This window comes from Herpailurus yagouaroundi, unplaced genomic scaffold (genome assembly GCF_014898765.1).
Source record: "Herpailurus yagouaroundi ecotype Mexico unplaced genomic scaffold, PumYag 163, whole genome shotgun sequence".
Classification (NCBI taxonomy): domain Eukaryota; kingdom Metazoa; phylum Chordata; class Mammalia; order Carnivora; family Felidae; genus Herpailurus; species Herpailurus yagouaroundi.
In genome coordinates, this window is record NW_024412404.1 from 5,100,407 (window position 1) to 5,121,078 (window position 20,672).

Sequence of the window (20,672 nt, forward strand, 5' to 3'; positions counted from 1 at the left end):
CTATGTTCATGTGTTTTGTTTCTTAAATTCCACATATGAGTGAAATCATATGGTATTTGCTTTTCTCTGGCTTCTTTCACTTAGCATAATACATTCTAGCTCCTTCCACATCAACAAGATTTCATTCCTTTTGATGGCTGGATAATATATATACACGATATTCCTGTGTGTGTGTGTGTGTGTGTGTGTGTGTGTGTGTGTATGTATACATACATACACATATACACCACATCTTCTTTACCCATCAGTCGATGGATATTTGGGTTCTTTCCATAATTTGGCTGTTGTCAGTTTGCATTCCCACCACCAGTGCAAGAGGGTTCTCTTTTCTTCACATCCTCACAAACATCTGTTGTTTCCTGTGTTGTTAATGTTAGTCATGCTGACAGGTGTGGCCTGATACTCATTATAGTTTTGATTTGTATTTTCCTGGTTATTGATATTGAGCATCTTTTCATGTTTCTGTTAGTCATCTGTATGTCTTTGGGAAAATGTCTATTCATGTCATCTGCCTATTTCTTAAAACTGGATTATTTGTTTTTTAGGTATTGAGTTTTATAAGTTCTTTATATATTTTGGATATTAACCCTTTATTGAATATGTCATTTGCAAATATCTTCTCCAGTTGCAGAGGTTGCCTTTTAGTTTTGTTGATTGTTTCCTTCCCTGGGCAGAAGCTTTTTATCTTGAAGTCACAATAGTTCAGTTTTGCTTTTCTCTTGCTTCTGGAGATGTGTTTAGTAAGAAGTTGCTATGGTAGATGTCAAAGAGATTCTTGCCTGTGTTCTCTGGGATTTTCACTATCTCTTGTCTCACATTTAGGTCTTTCATCCATCTTGGTTTTATTTATTTTTAAATTTAATCTTTTAATGTTAAGTTTTGAGCGAGTGAGTGTGTAGAGAGAGAGAGAGATAGAGCGGGGGGGGGGTGCGGAGAGAAGGAGACACAGATCTGAAGCAGGCTCCAGGCTCTGAGCTGTCAGTACAGAGCCTGACATGGGGCTTGAACTCATGAACCACGAGATCATGACCTGAGCTGAAGTCGGATGCTTAACCAACTGAACCATGCAGGTGCCCTGATTATTTTTTTATTTTTTTAAGTAGGCTCCATGCCCAGCATGAAGTCCCATGTGAATTCTGCCCCTGATCGAGACCTGAGCTGAGATCAGGAGTTGGACCCTTGGGGTGCCTGGGTGGCTCAGTCAGTTGAGCATCTGACTTCAGCTCAGTTCATGATCTCACAGTTTGAGTTTGAGCCCTGTGTTGTGCTTTGCACTGACAGAAATTCTCTCTCTCTCTCCCACTCCTTCTCCCTCTCCCCCTCCCCCCCTCTCCCCCTCCCCCCATTGTGCATGCATGCACACACTATCAACAATAGCCAAAGTATGGAAAGAGCCCAACTGTCCATTGATGGATGAATGGATAAAGAAGATGTGGTATATATATACAATGGAGTATTACTCAGCAATCAAAAAGAATGAAATCTTGCCATTTGCAACTACGTGGATGGAACTGGAGGGTATTATGCTAAGTGAAATTAGAGAGAGACAAAAATCACATGACTTCACTCATATCAGGACTTTAAGAGACAAAACAGATGAACATAAGGGAAGGGAGACAAAAAATAATATAAAAACAGGGAGGGGGACAAAACAGAAGAGATTCATAAATATGGAGAACAAACTGAGAACAAACTGGAGGGGTTGTGGGAGGGGGAATGGGCTAAATGGGTAAGGGGCACTAAGGAATCTCCTCCTGAAATCATTGTTGCACTATATGCTAATTTGGATGTAAATTTTAAAAAATAAAAAAATAAAAAAAACCCAACAGTAGGAATTTAAAAATAAAAGTAAATATAGCATAAAAAATAAACATTAAAAAGAAAATAAAAAAAAAAAGAGTTGGACACTTAACCGGCTGAGCCACCCAGCCATCCCTCATCCATTTTGAATTTATTTTTGTGTATGATGAAAGAAAGTGGTTCACTTTCATTCCTCATGTTGTTCAGTTTTCCCAGCTCCCCAAAGACTTTACTAATAGTCTACTGTTGACTGGAAGTCTTACCAATAACATAAACAGTAACACGTATTTATATGTTATACATATTATGTATTGTATTAACAATAAACTAGAGAAAAGAAAATACTAAAGTCATAAGGAAAATACTTTATAGTACTGCACTGTATTTATTGAAAAAAATCCATATATAAGTGGACCATGCAGTTCAAATCCATGTTGTTCAAGGGTCACCTGTGTTATTTATCTTCTTAGTAGCTGTTATTTCCCCATTTTACTGATGAAGACATTGACATGCAGAATAAGTGGTGACAGTGGGATTTGAAAGCAAGGTTCTCATTAAAATATTGGTCTTACTATTAGATCAGTGTTTGCCCATGTTTTGACTGGGATCATAATTAGAGATTCTTACATAATGATCAGTACACACATACATATGTATATACTATGTAGAGCTGTCACATTATGTATATGTCTCTTGGGATTGTGTAAAATGCAAGGGCCCTCATAAATTTCACCCAAAACAAAAAAAGCTGAAACTGAAACATTACGATGCCATAAATGTACGTCTGTGTGTATATGCACATATGTAGAGTATATATATATTTATAATACTATGTATCATGCACTCTAATATTTACTAAGATTTTTTAAAATGCTGGTTTTGGGACGCCTGGGTGGCTCAGTCGGTTAAGCATCTGACTTTGACCCAGGTCATGATCTCACTGTTCCTGAGTTCCAGACCTGCATCGGGCTCTGGGCTGACAGCTCTGAGCCTGGAGCCTGCCTCGGATTCTGTGTCTCCCTCTCTCTCTGCCTCTCCCCTGCTTGTGCTCTGTCTCTGTCTCTCAAAAACAAATAAATGTTAAAAAAAAAAAAATTTTTTTTTAATGATGGTTTTGACCCACTAAATTGATTTCAGAACTCATTGGTGGATTGTATCCTGTAATTTGCCTTCACAGCAGATGGCGGCAGTTCTGAAAAAAAGCAACTGAAAATGAGGTAGAAAAAAAGATGCAGCAGAGCTGCATGTGGGAGAAGTTGATCCTTAGACTTAAAATCAAAAATAGGTCTTGGCCTTCTCTAACACTTGAGCAGTTATCTTAAGTGTGATTGCATTATATTAGTTTGACCGAGGTCAATTCAGTACTTAGGAGATACTACTTGCCTGTAGGAGACTTACAGTGAATTGATGGTGGAAGGGAGAGTGAATGCGACTTCTCCATTGCTCTCTATTGAAGACCCTACCACAAGGTTCAAGAGTACATTATATTTTCCTCTGCCTTTTTGATATTGTGTTTGGTATGGTGTTCCTTTTCTTGTCATCTTTACATACACAGCTTTCCCCGGGGACACGGAAATAATTAAATGGAAAGTAATAGAAAGTAACACTGTTTCCTTTGGGGAAAAAAGACAATATTTAATCTGTATTTAAAGAAAATTTTTTTGAAGTTTATTCAGTTTTGAGAGAGAGTGAGGAGAGGGGCAGAGAGAGAGAGGGATACATAGAATCAGAAGCTCCAGGCTCCCAGCTGTCAGCACAGAGCCAGACACGGACAGGACTCGAACTCATGGGGCTCCAACTCATGGGGCTGGAGCTCACGAACCGTGAGATCATGACCTGAGCTGAAGCCGGACGCTTAACGGACTGAGCCACTCAGGCACCCCGATCTTTTTCTGAAGCAGTTAGCATGTGGAAGTAGAAGGTACTTCTTGGTGGCTGCAGTCATTAAGTGATCTAGTTTTAGCTAGGATTTTCATTGGTTGCAGGTGATGAGAGCCACTTCAGATTAGTTTATGCCAAAAGGGATAATTTATTGAAAGGGTAATTGATTGGAATCCAAAGAAAGGTGCAGGAAGGGCAGGGCTACATTGCAGGTAGGTCTAAGAAAGTATGGGACCTGAGGCTTAAAGATGATCAGATTCTCCCTCTGCCACTTCAGGCTTGACTGCTTTATGTCTCTGCAGACTTAGTTAATTCCTGAATGTCACAGTAGTTAGGACCACTTAAAACTTTCTTGACATATTCTCTGTCCCTAAGTTTGAAAATGCAGTGGAATGAATTCTTTAGTGTCCAGGGGATGAGGTAATTAAGAATGTGGCAGTTTCCACAAGAATCATATTGATTGCCTGGAAGAAGAGCAGTTCACAGAGACCAGTGGGATGTGTGTAAAGGGTTGGCTCTTCTGAGGAGGATTCAGCAAGGGAGGAATCTGTACAGGGCACACAGTAAGACGTTACTGTTTTACTTTTTATAAAGGTTTTAGAACATTTTGTAGTAGCGTGCTTTCATTTTTTTTTAAACTTAAAAAAAAATTTAAGTTTATTTGAGAGAGAAAGAGAGAGAGAGGGAGAGAGTATCCCAAGTAGGCTCCACACTGTCAGTGCAGAGCCCCATGCAGGGCTCCAATTCACAGACTGTGAGATCATGACCTGAGCCGAAACTAAGTCAAATGCTTAACTGACTGAACCACCCAGGTGCCCCTCGTGCTTTCATTTTTAATTGAGAGGGAGTAGGAAAATTCTGATTAAAATGTCCTAGAGATTGGGTGGATGAAATAGTGAATGAAGTAAATGCATCAAAGACCAACTCTTTTTCTGTATATATGTATATCCATATATATAGTTATTTTAAATTTTGATGCAGAATTTGTTTCTGATATTTTTCTGAAATACAGTAATGTTCTGTCAGCATTTTCCAGTCTTTGGTTTTGTTACCAACTTTTATTTTTGTTTTTTCTATTTTTAATGTTTGTTTTCAAGAGAGAGAGGGGCGGAGACAGTGTATGAGTGAGGGAGGGGCAGAGACAGAGGGAGACACAAAATTCAAAGCAGGCTCCAGGCTCTGAGCAGTCAGCACAGAGCCTGATGCAGGGCTCAAACTCATGAACCATAAGATCATGACCTGAGCTGAATCAGATGCATAACCGTCTGAGCCCCCCAGGCGCCCCTGTTACCAGCTGTAAACATGACTTCTTCCATTCTTCCCTGCAGCTTACCATTCATTCCCTCGTCCAACTAACCAACAAATATTACGAGTAACTACCTTCTTGTCAGGTACTGTTCTGGACCTCAAGGACTTAACAGTGAATAGGACAAAGTCCCCAATTCTTACAGAACTTTCATCCTATGTCTCTAGTTTTCTTTTCATCTATTGTATCCTCGTTCTGTATTTTCCTTAACATCTTAAGCATAGTTGCTTTGAGTTCCATGCTGTTAATTTCAACATGGATTATCTCTGGATCTGTTTTCATTGTCTTTGTCTTTATTATCAATCACTTTTTCCTACTTCACATGCTTAGTAAGGTTATTTTAACATTTCATGCATTGTGGATGATATGTTGTAGAGACTGAAGTTAGCATCTTCCTCTAAAGAGTGTTTTGTTCTGGTTGGCGGTTAAAATACTGGCAGATCACCGTGATCCATCTAAACTTGGTTTTAGGCTTTATTAGGGTGGGTCTATTTTAGTTTTACCCATAATGCCTAGAGTGTGATTCTTACTCCGGGGGCTGACCTTTCTGGGTTCTCAACTGAAAGTCTCCGATGTTCACCAGCATCCCTATACTCTTCAGGTCTAAACTACAGCCTGTCTTTCCAACATCGTGTAGCTTGTGAAATGTCTGCTTAGAGTGTCTGCTAGGCCTCCTGGAATTATAACCTGGTGCATGTGCAGCTTAGACGTTGGCTACAGACCTGAAAGGACTTTTGTATGCATATTTTTAGGTTGTCGTCTTCAGTGTAATTCTTTCCAATCCTGGACCCTCCTCAAATTCCAACCTTTTTGCTCTACTCTTCATTTCTTTTCCCCAAGTAGATACCACCTTCTGCTTGGGTTTTGTTTTTCTGCACTGCATTTTGAAAAGTGCTCTCAGAAAGAAAGCCTCACCTTGCACTTTTTCCTTTTCTTAAAGTTGTAGCCTTCTGTTATTTTTTGTTCAGTGTAAAATGTTGTTTTTATATATTGTATCCAGCTTTGTAATTGTCTACAGCTGGAGGGTAAGACAATGCTTAGCTTGCTCATCTCCATGAGAATTCAAGAGGTTCTCAAAGCAAAATTACATCAGTTTATTAATAAACTCTAAATGCCAGAAAGTACTTAAATATGAGATTATAGTATCATGAAATCTAATACTCAGTGATAGGGTATCACAGTCTTACGAGGATTGGCCAGTCACTGCTTTCCCTACTTAAACATCTATTTCTAGGGGCATCTGGGTGGCTCAGCCAGTAGAGCACACAACTCTTGATCTTGGGATTGTGAGTTCAAGCCCTATGTTGGGAATAGAGCTTACTTTAAAAAAAAAAAAAAAAGATTTATTTCTAAATAGAATTTGAGGCAGCTTACAATAAAAGACAAAGATGCCATACTATTAGTGTATGAGATATGAGTTATACAGCAACTTATTCCAAAATTTAGGAGCTTAAAACAGTACACATTTGTTTTCTCATAGGTTCTGTGAGGCAGGAATAACGATATGGCTTAGCTGGGTCCTGCTTCAGGATTTCTCATAAGACTGCCATCAAGGTGTCATCTGGGGCTGTGGTCCCATTTGAAGGCTCCACTGGGGCAGGAGCTGCTTCCAAGCTCACTCACATGGCTGATGGTAGAATTCAGTTCCTTGAGGACTTTTTGAATCAGCTTTTGGATTCAGTTCCTTGCTGGCTGTTGGCAGACTACCCTCAGTTCCTTCCCTGAGAGCTTTTTGGTAGGGCAGCCTGCAACATGACCCTTGGCTTTATTAAAGTGACTAAGGGAGGGTCACCTGGGTGTCTCAGTACCCTAAGCCTCCTGACTCTTGATCTCCTCTCAGGTTATGATCTCAAGGTTCCTGAGATTGAGCCCCTTGTCAGCTCTGTGCTGACAGGTGTGGAGACTGCTTGGGATTCCCTCCCTCCCTCCCTCCCTCCCCCCCTCCCTCCCTCCCCGCCTCCCCCCCCCTCTCTCTTTCTCTCTCTCTGTCCCTCCCACCTCTCCCCAGCTCTCTTTCTCTATCAAATCAACATTTTAAAAAAGTGAGCAAGGGGGGAGTGAATGCTACCAAGATGGAAGCCAGTGTCTTTTGTAACCTAATCAGAGAAGCAACATCCCCTCCCCTTTGCTGTATTCTATTCCTTAGATGCAGGTCACTAGGTTTAGTGCACATTAGAGGGGAAGAGATTACATACGGGTATGAATACCGGAAGGCAGGGGTCATTGGGAGCTATGATATAGCTATGATATAACTGCTTACCAACAGTTGTTGATAAAGAAGTAAAGAAAATAAGAAAATCAACAAAGAATATCAAGAAAATATAATTTTGTGGAACATCAAACTAATAAGCTGCACAGCAAAGGGAATCATTAACAAAATGAAAAGTGAAAAGGCAACCTACTGAATGGGAGAAAATATTTGCAAATCATGCATATGATAAGGGGTTAGTGTCCAACAAAATACATAAAGAATTCATACAACTCAATAGCAAAAAGAACAAACAGTCCAATTAAAAAATGGACAGAGAATCTGAAAAGACATTTTTCCAAAGGAGACATCCACATGGCTAACTGGTACGTGAAGAGATCCTTAATAATCACTGATCATCAGGGGAATGCATATCAAAGCCACATGAGATATCATCTCACCCATGTTAGTGTTTATTTTTGAAAGGGGGAGGAGGGGCAGAGAGAGAGGGAGACATAGAATCCAAAGCAGGCTTCCAGGTTCTGAGCTGTCAGCACAGAGCCTGATGTGGGCTCACAAACTCCCAAACAGTGAGATCATGACCTGAGCCGAAGTCGGATGCCTAACTGACTGAGCCACCCAGGCACCCCTCATCTCACCCATGTTAGAATGGCTAGTATCAAGAAGACTAGAAATAACAAGTGTTGGCTGGGATGTGGAGAAAAGAGAATCCTTGTGCACTATTGGTGGGAATGCAAATTGGTGCAGGCACTATGAAAAACAGTATGGAGGTTCCTCAAAAAGTGAAAAATAGAGACATCATGGGGCACCTGGGTGGCTCAGTCAGTTAAGTGTCCAACTTCAGCTCAGGTCATGATCTTGTGGTTTGTGAGTTCAAGCCCCACGTCAGGCTCTGTGCTGACGGCTCAGAGTCTCGAGCCTGCTTTGGATTCTGTGTCTCCCTCTCTCTGCCCCTCCCCTGCTTGTGCTCTCACTCTCTCTCAAAAATGAGTAAACAGTAAAAAATAAAAAAAATAAAAAAAAAAAGAAAAATAGAGATACCATATGACCCAGCAGTTCCACTTCTGGGTATTTGAAGAACACAAAAACACTAACTTGAAAAGATATACAGACTATTTGTAACAACCAAGATATGAAAATAAGTGCCCGTTGATGGATGAATGGATAAAGATGTGGTATTTATATAATGAATATTATTTAGCCACAAAAAAACCCAGAGTCTTTCCACTTATGAAACATAAAGGGCATTATGCTATTTGAAAAAGTCAGAGAAAGACAAATTTAAGTGATTTCACTTACAGATGGAACTTAAAAGGCAAAACAAAACAAAAACCCAAACTCATAGATAGATTGGTAGTTGCCACGGTGACTAAGGTTAAAATGGATGAAGGAGGCCAGAAGGTACAAACTTGCAGTTATAAATAAGTCCTGGGATGCAATATATAACATGGTGACTATAGTTAAGAATACTGAATTACATATTTGAAAGTTGCTAAGACAGTAGACCTTAAAAGTCTTGAGCAGAAGAAAAAATTTTTTTGTAACAGTGTATGGTGTATGATGTTAAAAGACTTACTGTGGTAATTGTTTTGCAATATATACAAATATCAAATCATGTACACCTGAAACTAAATAAATGTTTTGTATGTCAACTATACCTGAGTTAAAAAATATATGTATCCTGTGGGACACAGCTACTAATGATTAGTTAACTGTGACCTATTAGAATGATAAAAGATAATTAGGACAGAAAAGAAAACACCATTTTTTTTTTATTTTTAAGTATAGTTGACACAGTGTTATATATTAGTATCAGGTGTACAACATAGTGTTTTGACAGTTGTATACATTACTCAGTGCTCACCATAATTAGTCACCATCTGTCACCATACAATGTTATTAGAATATTATAGACTTTATACCCTATGCTGCACTTTTCATCTCTGTGACTTATAAGTGGAAGTTTTTATTTCTTAGTCCTCTTTACTTCGTCTGTCAACCCACCCTCTTCCCTGTATTTATGAGTCTGTTTCTGTTTTGTTTGTTAGTTTAGAAAACACTGATTTTTATGAAAGATTTATACATTTTTATAAGAAATCCAGAGGGTTAAAACAGACAAAAAATTGAGCTCATTTATTTACCAGCTAGGGAGATGAAAATGAGTTAATGGAGTTGAAGCTCTTGAAGAGTGTTACATTGCCTTTTCTGTCTAACAGTTTCCTGGTCAATATTGATACTTTAAGAAAAAAAAAGCTTAATTTGATCAGTACTCAAAATAGATGCATTCTTAAACATTAAATTGAATTGTTAGTGAAACCAGTCAAAGACCTGTAGTGTCTTTTATCCTTTCTGAATGAATATGAAATATTAAGATAAAGCCTTTTCCATAAATCTTACTGTATCTTGAAATACTTGGCAAAAGAAAAACGTGTTAACAGAATTAAAATATATCAGTGCCCAGGGGCACCTGGGTGGCTCAGTCAGTTGAGCATTAGACTCTTGATATCGGCTTGGGTCATGATCCCACAGTCATGGTGGGATGAGCCCCTTGTTGGGACCCACCCTCACTGTGGATCCCACGTAAGATTTTCTCTCTCTCCCTCTCCCTCCCTCTTCCCCCCCTTAAAAAAATTAAAGATATATATATATAGAGAGAGAGAGAGAGAGAGAGAGAGATCTACATAGATAGATATATATATGTATATGATTGCCCAAACTGCTTTTAGAATCTCTCACCAACATTTTCCATTTCAGTTGCTTTTTGTTGCTGTTTTGAGTTACTGAAGAAACATAGTTATGGACTTAACATTTATTATTATTTTTTTTAATTTTTTTTTTTTCTTCAACGTTTTTATTTATTTTTGGGACAGAGAGAGACAGAGCATGAACGGGGGAGGGGCAGAGAGAGAGGGAGACACAGAATCAGAAACAGGCTCCAGGCTCCGAGCCATCAGCCCAGAGCCTGATGCGGGGCTCGAACTCACGGACCGCGAGATCGTGACCTGGCTGAAGCCGGACGCTTAACCGACTGCGCCACCCAGGCGCCCCTGGACTTAACATTTAATGGCTGTGATTCTACCAAGAACAGTATTTAAAGAGATCAGTTTTAAACTAGAGATTTGTTTTAAATGTTTATTTTTGAGGGAGAGAGACACAGAATCTGAAGCAGGCTCCAGGCTCTGAGCTTACCAGCACAGAGCCCAACATGTGGCTCGAACTCACAAACATGAGATCATGATCTGAGCCGAAGTTGGACGCTTAACCGACTGAGCCACCCAGGTGCCCCTAAATTAGAGATCTTTAAAATTTGTTTTAAAAATAAGAGGTATTAAAAATAATCATAAAAATAAGAAATATTACCAAGATAATTTTCCTATAGTATCTTCAGTTAGGGGAAAAAAACAAAACAATTTAGTCTAGTCTCCCCAACTATATATTGTGAACTTAATGGCAGGAATTGCCATGGCTTTTATTGTCTTTTAACTAATTTTCACTGTACTCTCATTTTAGAGATGGGAAAACTCAGGCAGAAAGTTAAGAAAGCCAGCTTCATGTGTCTAATAAGTGTTCAAGCTAAGATTTGAATCTAGGCAGTCAAGCTCTGTACAGAGACTCTGCTTGCTGGGTGTGTAACAGGAGCTTAGTAGGAACTGTATTTTATTTTATTTTATTTTTTGAAGTTTATTTATTTGGAGGGCAGGGAGGGGCAGAGAGAGAGGGAGAGAGAATCCCAGGTAGGCTTCTCTGTGCTGTCAGTGCGGATCCCACAAACCGGGAGATCATGACCTGAGGCGAAATTAAGAGCCTGCCGCTCAACTGACTGAGCTACCCTGGCACCCCTGCATTTTTTTTTAAATAGGGAATTTGATTGCTGTGGTACCAGATAACCTAGAGTAGGTGTGTATTTTTAAATGAGATGTAACTCTTGAATTGGCAGAGTGATCAGAGCTTGAACTTTACATGGGAAGGTTTTAGGGAAGTCAGGACAGGTATGAGATCCTCTTCTCACCACTTGAGAACTTTTTGTATGTTTCTTTGGTATTTAATAATTTATTCTGTTATTATGGAGCTTGAAGTTTATTTAGGGAGTTGTACTTCATAGTACAACGTAGAAAGTGGTTAATATCATCAGAGGCATAGAAGAGGCAACCTCAGAGAGTATCTCTTCCTGCTTTGCAAAGGGTGTCCCAGAGCCAGCAGCTTCAGCTACATGTGGGTAGAATCTCGACCCCCTGTTCTAGACCTACGGAATCAGAGTCTGCATTTTAACCAGATCCCCAGGTGATTTGTATTCCACTAAAACTTGAGTAGCACCGATATAGTCCATGTCTATCGTCTTACAGGTTCATCACCTGTAAACAGACCCTGAAGGATGAAATAATTTAGCTGGTTAGTGGGAGAGCCAAGACTTGTGCCCAGAGCCCTGGCTTTGTGGTAGGGCTGGATCTGCACTTTGCCGTCCACAGTTAGGAGATACTTTGGAATTTCAGAGGTTTGTCTCTTATGTAGGGCTTCTTTCAAAGCTCAGAAAGGTTAAGGCACATGCAAATTCACCCTTTCCTTTGTGGGTTCCCCCCCCACACACACCTACAACCTTGTTGATTGCCACTTGCTTTAACTATATTATCAAACACATAGAGAAATCATGTTGATTATAACTTAGTTTTCTTCGTGTATATTCTCTTCCCAAAAGATCTGTGTCATTTCTAGGTACCAAAAGATACTCCTGTGTTCAGGACATATTTTATGCTCAGTTAAAAGTATTTTAAGCCCCTAGCCATTTCTTTTACCCATCATTATTTTCAGGAATAAATTGAGACTTAGGGACAAAGCTTGTTTAGTTATTATTTGAAGAGTAAACAGCCTCTGAAACAGTTGAAATGGATGATCTTGCTTTTAAATAGTGTTGTGTCTTCCTGACATAAATAGAAGGGAAAATGTAAACAAGCATGCATTGCTGATTTCTACTTTTGTCTTCACCTCTGTTTTACATTGAGTGTGATTTGCAAACATGCCCAGAATATTTCTACTCTGTTGCAAAAGTGATTCTCTGAAGTATTTTTATGAGACATCTGTGGCACAGTTTTTGAAAAGCATTCAAGATAAATCACTTTACACCTGACAGAACAGATTTGCTTTTTGCTTTCTTAAAAAATTGAGGTAAAGGGGCACCTGGCTGGCTCAGTTGGAAGAGCATGCAGCTCTTGATCTCTGGTCCCGAGTTCAAGCCCCACATTTAAGTTAGGGTTACTAAAAAAAAAATAACAATAAATAAAGATTTAAAAATTGAGGTAATACACATAGCATAAAACTTATCCTTTCTCATTTTTAAGTACACAGTTTAGTAGCAAGTATATTCATTTGTGCAACAGGTCCCCAGAACCTTTCACCTTGTAAAACTGAAACTCTCCACCTTAACTCACTTTTCTCTCCACCCCCTGGCAACCACCATTTCACTCTCTGTTTTTATGAGTTTCACTACTTTAGATATCCATATAAGTGAGATCATATAGTGTTTGTCTTTTTGTAACTGGCTTATTTATTTTAATTTTTTAAAATTTATTTTGTGGGGGGTGGGAGAGTGTGAGCAGGGGAGGGGCAGAGAGAGGGAGAGAGAATCTCAAGAAGGCACCACTCTGTCAGCACAAGTTCAATGCGGGGCTTGTACTCCTAAACTGAGATCATGACCTGAGCCAAAATCAAGAGTGATGCTTAACCGACTGAGCCACCCGGGTGCCCCTTTTATATTTTATTGTTAACATAATGTCCTCAGAGTTCATGTTGTAGCATGCATCAGAATTTCCTTCTTTTTCAAGGTTTAATAATAATTCTATTATATATGTGTGTATATACATATATAAATATATAGAGACATTTGGGTTGCTTCCACCTTTTTTTGACTGTTGTGATTGATGCTGCTATGAAGATGGGTGTACGATGCTTTTTACTTTTTTTAAAGCAGCGTTTCTAAATCATCTGTGAGTTTGTTAGTGAGGGAAACTACCTAGTTAGAAAAATTGACTTTGATCATTTCTGTCTTGCTCCTTGTCTGCTAACTGTGGAACCTTAGGTCAGATATGTCTGCTGCACATCCTCATGTAAGAAAGGGAATCACATTCATAAAGTTGTAGTAATTCTTTTTTTCTTTTTTAATTTTTTTAAATGTTTATCTGTTTTTGAGAGAGAGTGCAAGCGAGCATGAGTGGGGGAGGGGCAGAGAGAGAGAGAGAGAGAGAGAGAGAGAGAGAGAGAGAGAGAGAGAGGGAGAGGGAGAGGGAGAGAGAGAGAGAGAGACACATAGACTCCAAAGCAGGCTCCAGGCTCTGAGCTGTAAGCACAGAGCCTGGTGCAGACTCAAACTCATGAACCATGAGATCATGCCCTGAGCCAAAGTTGGATACTTAACCGACTGGCCACCAGGTGTCCCATGTTGTAGTAATTCTTAAAGTGTAGCACACATGTAAAGAGGCCAGTGACTACTTATTAATCCATTTACCTTTACATTTGGGGGCACTTGAGCCATTTGCTTTCACATCTGAGTTTGTTGTTTTGGTCAGTGTTACCTGAAAAAAAAAATCACTGTAATATTAAATATTGGTATAATTCTTTAGCTGTACAGTATACAGATTTTTATCTTAAATAGTAACTTTAATGTTGAAACAATGAGTTAATAGAAGCTTGAATTTTACTATTTTATAATTTCCTTATTGTAGTTTTTAAACTGTACAAACTAGTGAAAGGATCTAAAAGATAGCTTTTGTTTTGAAAGGAGGTTGTTAAAAGTCAAGTAAATAAATATACAATCTGTGATTGTAACTCTTGGTTAATCTCTGAAGAATGGAAGAATGTGACTCATTGAAGGAGCTCAGTGCTGGTGTTAAACTTGATAGTTTATTGGTAGAGTTGAGAAAAGATGCCAGTCCTCAGATGCTACCTGTTAGATTTCTCATAGATACAGCTGTAATGGTTTGATGGGTGGCAAAAAAAGGCATTATTTATCTTGTCAAAAAATTTTAAGTCGTGTCTTTTTATATAATTTGGAGGAACTTAAGAATGTTTGTCTTCTAGGCTCATCAACAGAGCAGACGAGCAGATCGTTTATTAGCTGCAGGAAAATACGAAGAGGCTATTTCTTGTCACAAAAAGGCTTCAGGTGAGTATTCTTTTAAAGAAATACCAAGTCTAAACTGGAGGGCACTTTCTTTTCTCCAGTATCTCTCAACAGTTTATTCAGAATGAAAGTCACAATAGTAATGATGTGCTGTTGGCCTGCATATACAAGGTTGACAGTATTGACCTACCAGAATGTCAGTTTGGACTATTTTTCAAGTGAGTATCTTGGATTTCCCAGTTCTTCCTAACCTTGTCTTTCTAAACCATGAAGGTTGTATATGCAATACTGGTTGTATATGCAAAATGACTCCTGGACACAGCTTTCTGAACCTGGAGAACCCTAAAGATAGAAGTGATTGCAAGATATCTGTCAATATACATCTTAGTTACTATGGAAAATGGATTTCAGTTAGTTAGCCATTTTGGGTTATGAAAGTAATAACTAACTTAATTCTAACCATTTAATTTTCACTGGATTTCTAAGATGCTGATAATACTCTTCTGTGGTCTTAGTTTCCTTCTGAATATTTCATCTGTACATTCATGCCTATGGTGTCATGCTGATGATAGCTTGCTTTTAGGTATGAAATTTAGAATTAATGACTTCTTATCAAACACCTAATTTTATCCCAATCAGTCCCACAGTCTAGCATATGCTGAACTCAAATAGATTTTTGGGGTCTGTTTTGTACAGACTGGTTTCAGTTGGCTAATTAACCTAAAAGCTTTGAGGAGGGAGTGTTTTACTTATGCTGCATTAAAAATAGGCCACCTTTCTTAGAACAAATCTTATAGTCTTTCTGTTAGAGGAAAACACTTTCTTTTTCTTCTAGGCCACTGCAGTGATTAAAGCCATGTTCTTTCTTGGCAGAATATACCCCTCCAGTGTTGCCTTACTGCTGAAATACCACACAGTGGATCCTGGTTTGAATAAGTCCTTTTATGTTAGTGATTTTTGCCTACATGTCCATGATTTTTAGAAAAAAATTCGAGTCTTATTTAAAAAAAATTTTTTTTAATGTTTATTTTTGAGACAAAGCACAAGCGAGGAGGGAGAGGGGCAGAGAGAGAGGGGGAGACACAGAACAGAGCCTCACACAGGGCTCGAACCCATGAACTGCGAGATCATGACCTGAGCCAAAGTCAGACGTTTAACTGACTAAGCCACCCATGCACCCCTCAAGTCTTATTTTTAAAGAATGAGTTTTGCCACTGAAGTGTACTCCTTCAGCTGTAGGGCTGAGTGCATACTACGTACCCCATAAGTCTTTGTGAATTTTTATAGGGAGTTTTATGGGGACCTTTATGCAACATTAAACTTGGCAGCTAGTACTCTTTAAATCTTTCATAAACCGTATTTTGTTATGAATGAAATTGTTATAGTCACTATACAGAAAAGTCAGTGTACTGGGTTGCCTGAGTGGCTCAGTCAGTTAAGTGGCACTTGATTTCTGTTCAGGTCATGATCTCACAGTTCATAAGTTCAAGCCACACATCAGGCTCTGTGCTGTGGAGCCTGCTTGGGATTCTCTCACTCTCTCTCTTTCTCTGCCCCTCCTCTGCTCACCTGTTGTCTCTCTCAAAATAAATATATAAGCTTAAAAAAAAAAAAAAGAAAAGACAATATATTACACTATTTAAAAAACAATAACAACAGTGTTGTGGGTGAATGCCCCAGTGAAGTAATACCTCTGGTTAAATAACCCAGAGTCTTTGTGGTTACATGTATATAAAATATATCACAATGGAGTGATCAGTATATGTTGTGCATTGAGCGTTAGGAGGTTCTGAATATATAAAAGGGAGAAACGTTTCTTTCATTCCTAATCTGTGTCCCTGTCTTTGAGGAATTAAAACCGATGTTGGGCTTTACACGCCTTTCCCCACTTTCTCAGTATCTACAATCTGTGACATTCTCAGGAGTAGAAAAGATAAAGACAGCCTTTTGGATCCCATTAGTTTTAATTAGGGAGATAGAACTCAAGTGTGATCAGTTAATCCCACTGAGCTGATTTGATTTGGAGTTTAGACTGGGTTAAAAATAGCCTTGTGTTTTTTAGAGTGGAGTTGTGAATGTAATGCTAATTTGAAAATTGACGTGGTTGGAATAAGCTTAGTGTTTTCTAAATTGACTTATATCTAGGGCTTATAGCAGAGGTGCTTTGGGAGGTATGGGGGTAAATATATTCTGAAGGGATTTATTTTAGAAATATGATAGGAAGGGCGCCTGGGTGGCTAAGTTGGTTAAGTGTCCAACTTCAGCTCGGGTCATGATCTCACGGTTTGTGGGTTCAAGCCCATGTCGGGCTCTGTTCTGACACCTGGGAGCCTGGAGCCTGCTTCCAATTCTGTGTCTCCTTCCCTCTTTGCCCCTCCCCTGTTCACTTGCTCTCTCAAAAAGAAATAAACATTAAAAAAATATATAGGGAAGGTCATCATCTGAGAATGACTGATAAAAAGGAAAGCCTGAAATAGAGAACTTAAGGGCAAAGGAGGTGCCTCTTATCCAACTATGAAAGATCAGAGAAGATTCTGAGACATAAACATTTACCCTGAGATTACATAGCTAAACTCATAGCCTCTATACTTTGTGATCTTCTGATGGATTTTTTTTTTAAGTAAGCTCTACACCTGACATGGGGCTTGACTCCAGGATTGTCAGAAAAATCTGTTGCTCAGAAACCTTGATTAGCAGCTATAGCTGGATAGAATTCTTGCTCATAGTCTTACACAGTCCACTTGCCTAAGTGGGTTTCTTTTCTTTGACAAACAGCAAAAAGAGCAAAAGCTTAAATGCGAAGTTGATAATAGCCATTTACAGTGCTTAGAACTCCAGCAGTTTAGAAGATGAGCAGATCTCAGAGTTCACAGTGTCTACATATACTTGGTTGAAACCTGTCTTGACCCGGACCTTCCCATGAAGCTATGGCAGCATGAAAATGATTCTGAGCAGATCAGTCTTTGTCATTCAGAGGCAATATTTTGCTGTGTGTGTGAGATACTCAGTTGTGACTCTGGAACAAATTCATGACTAATCAGATGAAATTTTTTTCTTTTATTAAGACCCAAATTTTACTTATTTATTTTTACTTTTTTTTTTTTTTTTAAGTAATCTCTATACCCAGTGTGAGGCTTGAACTCACAACCCCAAGATCAAAAGTCACATGTTCTACCAAGTGAACCAGCTAGATGCCCCCTTAAGACCCAAATTGTAAATTAAAACATGGGAAATACTTTAAGTGGCAGTGTGACTCTTGATTTTTTTTTTTTTTGGGCTTTGGAAACTCATGTCCTTGGGTATTCTCTACTGTTGTGTTATAGTTGCAAGGTTCTACAAAGGCAGTCCAGTTGGTTTAAGCCTGGTTTTATGAAACTGTTCCCTTTGTTTAAAAAGTGAATTTACAGCAAACTGTAGTTCAGATGGGGAGATGATGGTATGTGGAAATAATAGGGAAGTTCATCCACACTGTATCGCTGCAATAGATAAGAGTGTCTCAACAGCCTTAAACATGAAGAAAAAGACAAAGAAATAGTCTGTATGCAGTTATATAGACTTACTATAGGAATAAAAGACACAAAAGTTGAGGAAAAAATTTAAATATGGCTAGAGCAAAGGCTATATAGCCAACTGTTTTACTGTTGGGGAAGGACCATCCAGTTAATCCGTATCTTAAAGATTATGGTATTACCTAGCAGGCAACAGTTCTAAGTCATGAACTCAAAATCATTAAAATATTTGACTTTAAGATGACAGAAACATTGCCCTGTAAGATCTGCAAAAAGGCAAAAAGGAACTTAATGTAGGGATGAGAGATACTGAGACGTTGATAATAAGAAGTAAGAAATGGAGATTGTGTATGATCTATTATGATACTTGTTTATACTCTTTTGTTCCAGGCAGTACATAAAAGGTCTTCCAGAGGAATACAACAAAATACAAAATGTAATTAAAAATAAGCAGATGAGGAATCCTTAGAAAGATAAAATGAGGAGTGCCTGGAAATATTGTTCACAAAGTGTACCATGAGTTCTTGCTTATTTGATAGAAGAATTTGGCTTTAAGCTTTTTAGCAGAGAGGAAAAATGTATTTTTACAGTGACTGTTTAAATTCAAGTAAATTAAGTCACCCAGGAACTGATCCTAAGGTCAAAGAGAAGCTTAAGTTTATTACTTATTAGGACTATTTAGGGTCTTTAATAAAAGACAACAACTTACAATAAATATGTCAACAAGTTCTTAATGGCTTTTAACTACCTGATTCATGCATGGTAGGTTAGGTTGATGGGATAGCTCAGAAATAATTCAATAAAAGTAGTTTTGAAGGAGGCCAAAATGATATAGTCCAAGTATTCATGTGGTTAAAAAGACACCTATAATCAATCTCTTGACATTTTTGTGATCATAATAATAAGGTTTGATAAGGTTCTTGCTTAGTTTTAATCCTCCCTAATCCTATTTTTTTATTAGGCCATCTTTACTTTCTTAATTGTGAAATCCACAAGGATTTTGAAGAGCAGACTCCTCCTTCAAGGTGGGGTAGAGAATGTCTACAGTTGATTACCACTGACTTCTTGGAGAAGTTAAGAATCTTGTCTTCTTGGGAGGCTTGGGTGGCTCAGTCAGTTAAGCATCCGACTCTTGGTTTTGGCTCAGGTTATGTTCCTGCAGCTTCGTGGGTTCAAGCCCCATGTCAGGCTCTGTGCTGGCAGTGTGGATCCTGCTTGGGATTCTCTCACTCTCCCCCTCCCTCTGCTCTTTCCGCAGTTGCACTGTCTCTGTCTCTCTCAAAATAAATAAATACAACTTAAGGGGAAAAAAAAATCCTATCTTCTTAAAATCCCCACCTTGTTTGATTTTGGGAACAAGATAATTATGTAGCAGAATTGCTTGGAATTGCTTCTAAAACCAGTTCTTTTTTGTCATAGGAGTGTTGAAATTCTTCCTTTGACCTGTTGATTACAAAATTATGACACTCATTAATGTGCCTTTTTTTTTTAACCAGCATATCTTTCTGAAGCCATGAAGCTCACACAGTCTGAGCAGGTGAGACAATTTCTTAATATTTGCATAAGGGTTAGAAGGATTTTCTTGTGGATACTTGAATTGTGTGTAAAATAAAGTATTATGCCCTTCTCAAAACACTGTAGTCAAAAATACATAAAATGGAAAAGATAGGAGTACTTCAGAAATTAAAACTCAGTGAACTACTGTCGACATCCCAGAGATGGCATGCAGAAACTTCTGTTCTGTTTTCTATTAGTTAGTTCTAGATCTCAGATTGAGTGTTTTCCTTAGAGACTTCTAGGGTCTTTCCTGATCATTAACTCATTTGAGTATTAGCTCACAGAAAGTAAGCAGGCCTGGCCAAGGGTCGACCAATTGGACTTCCCTTTGCTTGCCAAAAATAATTTAAATCTGAATTTGTCTTTTCCTGAATTCCTAAACAGTTCTGGTACCTTTATATTGGTTTCACCAATGGCTTTAAATGTTTTCCGTGTTAGGGGAGGGTGTACCTAGGTTTTGAAAATGCCTTCATCCAAAGATGATTTTCTGATTATGCAAGTGGCAGGGTACTTAGGAGATACTCAGTAAATGTTTGTCTAGTTGAATTAAGGAGATCTTTTCTGTGAGGGGATGTCAGTGGCAGGGAGAAAATGCCACTTCCTCAAACTGAACCAAGAAAATCTGAAAGTTGTGTTTTATTTTCTGCACTTCCTTTTGACAGTGTAGAACTGCTCATATTAGCCACATAATACATACATGCACTGAGCCTTCTGAGCCCCTTAATAAAAAGGGATTTTAGCTAGTTGTAGTATACATATCTAAAGCAGAAAGTTTTCTAATTTCAAGCTGAATACAAATGGCATTTAAGTTTTTAAAAATCGTATCAGATAGAATTCTATTAAATTGCATTGTCATTTTTTTTTTTTTTAGACCAGTGTTTTTCTCATTTAGAAAATTTTTAAAGTACCCAGTGTGGGGGTGCCTGGGTGGCTTAGTCGGTTAAGCGTCTGACTTTGGCTCAAGTCATGATCTCGCAGTTCTGTGAGTTCGAGCCCCACATTGGGCTTTCTGCTGTCAGCATAGAGACTGCTTTGAATCCTGTCCCCTCCCCAGTTCCCGGCTCCTCCTCTGCTCTTTATCTCTCTCTCTCTCTCTCTCTCTCTCTCTCTCTCTCTCTCTGTCCCTACTTTCAAAAATAAATGAAAACATTAAAAAAAATTTAAAAAGTACATAGTATGGTTCACATATTGCCAGGCAATATTTTAAACCAAATATTAAAGTTTGTTTCACATACTCTATAGTGAATATGTTACTTTTACAAGTAGAAAATTGTTAACAAAGTTTCCACAAATACTCAC

At 38.5% G+C, this 20,672-nt stretch overlaps 1 protein-coding gene across 2 annotated transcripts in view; it reads left to right on the forward strand.

Annotated features, from left to right (window-relative positions):
* NRBF2 (nuclear receptor binding factor 2) overlaps window positions 1-20,672 on the forward strand; it is a 37,189-nt gene that overhangs the window by 4,632 nt on the left and 11,885 nt on the right. The window contains exons 2-3 of one of the 2 annotated variants that reach the window (XM_040485141.1): window positions 14,265-14,349; window positions 19,313-19,353. In XM_040485141.1, coding sequence (XP_040341075.1) covers window positions 14,265-14,349; window positions 19,313-19,353 — 126 coding nt within the window. The remainder of the gene's footprint in view (window positions 1-14,264; window positions 14,350-19,312; window positions 19,354-20,672) is intronic. The other variant, XM_040485142.1, reaches the window with a different exon arrangement.